The sequence below is a fragment of the Nicotiana attenuata genome, chromosome 7 (genome assembly GCF_001879085.1).
Source record: "Nicotiana attenuata strain UT chromosome 7, NIATTr2, whole genome shotgun sequence".
Classification (NCBI taxonomy): domain Eukaryota; kingdom Viridiplantae; phylum Streptophyta; class Magnoliopsida; order Solanales; family Solanaceae; genus Nicotiana; species Nicotiana attenuata.
The window spans coordinates 114,336,755-114,342,279 of NC_031995.1; the positions used below are offsets into that span (position 1 = coordinate 114,336,755).

At 40.1% G+C, this 5,525-nt stretch overlaps 1 protein-coding gene across 1 annotated transcript; it reads right to left on the reverse strand.

Annotated features, from left to right (window-relative positions):
* Positions 1,465-2,511, reverse strand: LOC109230377. Its single transcript, XM_019395883.1, has one exon. It carries the CDS (start codon positions 2,509-2,511, stop codon positions 1,465-1,467), a length of 1,047 nt encoding a protein of 348 aa, XP_019251428.1.

The window sequence follows — 5,525 nt, forward strand, 5'->3', positions numbered from 1 at the left end:
AGAATATCATTAAAAAAAACCAAGACTGATTTTCTAAAGAAGTCATGAAATATTTGATTCATTAGGCTTTGGAATGTTGAAGGTGCATTGGTTAGGCCAAAGGGCATGATCATGAACTCATAGTGGCCATGGTGAGTTCTAAAAGCAGATTTTGGAATGTCAGGCTCATTCATCCTGATCTGGTGGTATCCAGATCTAAGGTCTAGCTTAGAGAAATACTTAGCTCCATGTAGTTCATCTAATAGTTCTTCAATGATAGGGATTGGGAACTTGTCCTTCACTGTGCAATCATTTAATTCCCTGTAGTCCACACACATCCTCCAAGTGCCATCTTTCTTTTTTACCATTACAATTGGTGCAGAATAAGGACTGGTGCTATGTTTGATTACACCAGAGGCTAACATCTCATCCACCATCTTCTATATTTCATTCTTCTGAATGGTTGGATACCTATAAGGCCTCTTGTTGACTGGAGAGGTACCTTCCTTCAGAATAATTTTATGATCATGCATCCTAGAAGGAGGAAGTTTGCTGGTCTCTTCAAATAGATCACCATATTTCTATAGTACTAGCTGCAATTCTACAGGTTCACTTTGAGTCTTCAGTTGGGATTCCAAAGAGAATAAGCTGACATCTCCTTCTACTGTTTCTTCTGTTAGAATGCCTAATGATATCATGCATAGCTCTGCAGGTTTAGCTAACAACTTATCCATCTTGCCAGATTGGATTAGTTTAGTAGCAGGAGGTTGGATACCCCTCAATGATATCTTTTGGCCTATGATAGTGAACTTCATGTTACACCCTCCAATGTGTAGCACTAACATATCTGAATCAAAGGAAACTCCCTGCATTTTCCATATCAATTTCTTGCACACATAGTGACTGTGTACCTTATTGCTATCAGCTACTGAAATTGCAAAGGGTGAGATGGCAGTCAATTCACATCCCAATCTCTTAGTAGTGTTGAGATCCAAGAAATTGTGGGTGCTACCAGTACCAATAAGTACATGTACTGCCTTTCCTTTAATAGATACTGTCACTCTCATGGTTCTAAAGTCATGAATACCATTCATAGCATGTACAGATACATGGGGTAGAATGGACCCTTCCAGATCAGTTTCTAAACCCTGTGCTATCATGGTTAATAATTCTGCAGGGTCTAACATCACTTCTTCCTCCAACTCTACCGGTTCAATACCCTCATCCACTTCCATGGAAAAGAATTGCCTTCTCTTCTTGCAGATGTGGCCTGGAGTGTACTTCTCGTCACAGTTAAAACATAATCCTTTAATTCTCCTTTCCTCCATTTCAGCATGAGTTAAAAGTTTGGCATTTTTGCAGGGTGGTTTATGATTAATAGGGTAAGGGTGTTGGTGTTTTGGAAAATTCTGGGCAGTGGTTTGTGTGAGAGACTGGTTTGTTCCAAGGTGAGAAGAAGGTGATTTCATAGGGAAGTTTCTAGGATTATTTCTGGGATTTGGCAAAATAGGTGTTGAGAGGAAAATTTGTTTTTGGACTTCTAAAGTTTGTTCTTGTATTCTTGCTAGGCTTATGGCTTTGGCTAAGGATCTTTGTCATCTTTCTTTTGCAGACATCGATAATAGCTCGGCCCGTGGCTAAAAATGGACGCCCTAAAATAAATGGGACCTCCTGATCAGGCTCGTAATCCAAGATAATGAAATCAGCAGGGAATATGATAGAACCCACTTGAACTAACACATCTTCAATCACTCCTTCAGGATGAGCAAGGGAGCGATCAACCAACTGTAAGATAACTGTTGTTCGGTGTGGCTCACCCAACCCCAACTGTCTGAACACAGATAGCGGCATCAAATTGATACTCACTCCAAGGTCACGTAAAGCTCGCCCAACTGCATGTTTGCCAATCGAGATTTGGATAGTGAAACTACCCGGATCCTTCAATTTCTGAGGTAACTTGCCTTGAATTCTTGAACTACACTCCTCAGTGAGTGCCACAGTTTCGAACTTGGTCAGCCTCCTTTTATTTGCCAGTATGTCCTTGATGTACTTTGCATATTTGGGCACTTCTTGTAAGATGTCAACCAATGGAATATTAATTTGCACCAGCTTCAAAATATCAAGAAACTTTTTATATGCGGCGTTATCCTTTACTTTATGCAACCTTTGAGGGAACAGAGGTGGTGGCCTTGCAACCACTGGTGGGGGTTGCTCAGCCACCGCCTCTCCAGCTGGCTTCTCGGACTCCTTAGATTTTTCTGATGTTGATTCTATAGTGGCTGGCCTCTCATTAAAAGTCACCTGTTTCCTCTTTTTTGATTGAACTTCTTCTAATTGTCTCCCATTCCTCAATGACACGACATTAAGGGATGCCTTAGGATTAGCTTCAGTGTCACTTGGAAGAGCTCCAACTGGTCTAATGTTTTGAGCACTGGCAAGCTGTCCCATTTGGCGCTCCAAATTTCTCATTGTTGCGGCTTGGGCTTGCTGCTTAGCCATAAATTTCTGAGCGAGGGCTTGCTGTTCAGCCATCACTTTTATCAACATGTCTTCAAGGTGACTTGTTGTTCAGCCTGAGGTGGTCTATATTGCTGTTGAGGTGCTTGAGTCCTGTATTGATTTTAAGTGCCTTGGTTTCCACCCCAAGAGAAGTTTGGGTGGTTCCTCCAGTTGGGATTGTAAGTGTTCCCATATTGTTTGTTTGGCCCCTATTTGCATTACCCACAAAGCAGACAGACTCTGGATTAGCGGGGCATAAGTCGCTCGTGTGACCCTTTCCACATATTTCACAAAACACTTGAACCTGTTGTACCGATTGTGCTTGTTGCTTGTTGATAATCAAGGTCATCTGATTGACTTGGTTGGTCAGTGTAGAAATCCGTGCTGATAATGCCATGACGACATCTAACTCAAGAACCCCTGCAGACTTTTGCACAATGTGTCTGCCCATCTCTCCTTGCCAATTCGGATTGCTTTTGGAGAATTTGTTCAATAATGCATATATCTCGTCAAAGCTTTTCTCCAACACTTGACCTCCAGCTGCAACATCTACCACAATCTTTGTTTCAGGATGTAGACCTTCTATGAAAGTGTGAGCTAATACTTCTCTTGTCTTATTGTGATGAGGACAGTCTCTGATTAGCCCCTTGAACCTCTCCCAAGCTGAGTATAAAGACTCTCCCGCTTTATGTTTGAAGGCAACTATCTCACTTCTGATCTTTGCAGTTTTTCCTGAAGGGAAGAACCTTGCCAGAAATTTTCTTGCCAAATCATTCCGTGAGGTAATCGAATTAGCTGGTTCTGCCTTCAGCCACCGCTTTGCTTCGCCCAACGGTGAGAATGGAAAAAGGGTGAGCCTTACATTTTCTGGAGTGACTCCGTCAGTGATATAAGTGTCACTAATCTCCAAGAAGTTTAGGATATGCTGTTGTGGATCCTCGTGTGGAAGACCCATAAACTGCCCATTCGCATGAAGTAGCTGGATCATGCTTTGTTTCAGCTCAAAGTGCCCAGTGATTCTGGGCTTCACAATGCTATAGGTGACATTGGTAATGCTGGGCATCGCCACCTCCTGAACAACCATTTGTTGCTCCTCTGCCATGTTCCCAGGAAATTGAACGAGTGCCTGAATATTATTCGTATCCCTTTCCCTCAACCTCCTGTGAAATGTTCTCTCAGGTTCAGGGTCAAAGCCTTGAAGTCGGTCCTGGCTTCTAACCCTACGCATTCAATCAAAGTTCCTGATATCCGAGCAACAATCAAGTAATGTTAGACCCGACGAAATAAACAATTAAAGCAAAAACTAGAAAGTAGTTAATATTCCCCGGCAATGGCACCAAAAACTTGTTGCTCCCAAACGCACACGCAAGTATACGTGGTCGTACAAGTAATAAAATGATAAGTCAAGTGTCGAACCCACAGAGACTTGTATCAACTACCCACTAAAATCACCAAGATTGTTATTCGGTCAAGCCAAAATCAAGTTCAAGAATGTGATTATAAATTCTAATTTGTAACTAAATTATCAAGCAATAAAATGATTGTTATGTATTCAATAGAGACAAATATTCCAGGGTTGTGATCGATTCATCAATCCTATTGTTTTCTAGTTAACTCTCCCTCTCATACAATTCATTCATGGTTGCTAATTAATCGATAATTGCTCTCATAGACTTCTCCCGAAGTACTACTCGCCTACTCAAAATAGATTAATGCCTATATTCCTATGAAATCAATCTATTAAGAATGCATTAAGATTACGATATTTAATTAAGCACGATGACTAGGTATATTCCTATCCTAGCCACAAATCCGCCCCCCTAAGGGTTAAGATCATGCTCTCTTCAATTCTTCTCTAATCTAAATACGGCTTTCCCAAGCATAGCATAGATAGTAAATAGAACCTAACTGTTGGCCAGACAATTAAGCAATTAATCACGGAACTGAAGAAACAACCATATATTAGTGAATTATAATCAAGTTTAAGTCAACGTTAAACAACAATATTTATGGCTAAATCACAACCCCAGAACAATGGGTTTTAGCCACTCATGATATTAGCAAACAATTTCATAAGTTTGGATAATTGAAAATACTAAGAAAAGATGAAGAAATCTGAGATGTTCTTGCTCCCCGATGGTTCTTGTGTGTATCCTCTCCCAAAAGTGGCGTCTCCCCCTCACAAATAAGTTTTGTCTTGCTTTTATACGTGTTGGGTAGGTTTAGGGCCGAAATAACCGTGTCCCGGGCGAAATTGGAGAAAATTTACGTCATTGGCGCCTGGCGCTCTTGAACATTCTGTTTCTGGTGCCTGTGGCGCTACAATGCCCATTTTTTCTGTTTTCGTCCGTTTTGACTCTAATTTCGCACATATCGCCTCCGATTGCTCCTGGATCATTCCTACACATAAAAACACATCAAATTAATATAAATCAATACATTTCACATCCTAAATCCACGAAACAAAAGTAAGATATGAGGCGATATACATACAATATATATACTTTAAGCAAAACATCAAAAAACAATCTTATTTGTTCCAGAATACGATAGATTATAATAATGTGCTTAATGAGGAAAAATTAAAATCAAAACCAAGACGGATCAATTTCCAATATTTCAAAGATATACATGGTACTATTTACTGTTTGATTGCATTCATTCGTTTTAGTTTTTTTGAAACCATGTTGTTGTTACCACCTATTGTCACTATGTTGTTGTTACCACCTATTGTCACTAATTCTTTTTATCTTGTCTTTAGCCGGGAGTTTATTGGAAATAACTGTTGGGATAAGATCTGCGTACACATTACCCTCTCCAGACCCTACTTGTGGGAACTCACTGAGTTTGTTGTTGTTGGTAATAGTAATACTGATGATGTGTTTCCTCTTTCTTCATTGCTTTGTGGACCACAACTTTGAAGTGGTTACATTTGTCATCTGATGATACTTAAGATGATAATGAAATTGTGATCATGACATTGACATGTTTGTTTTGAAGCTGAAATATCTCGACTCTGACAAACATTTCAATTCTTAGCCACAATA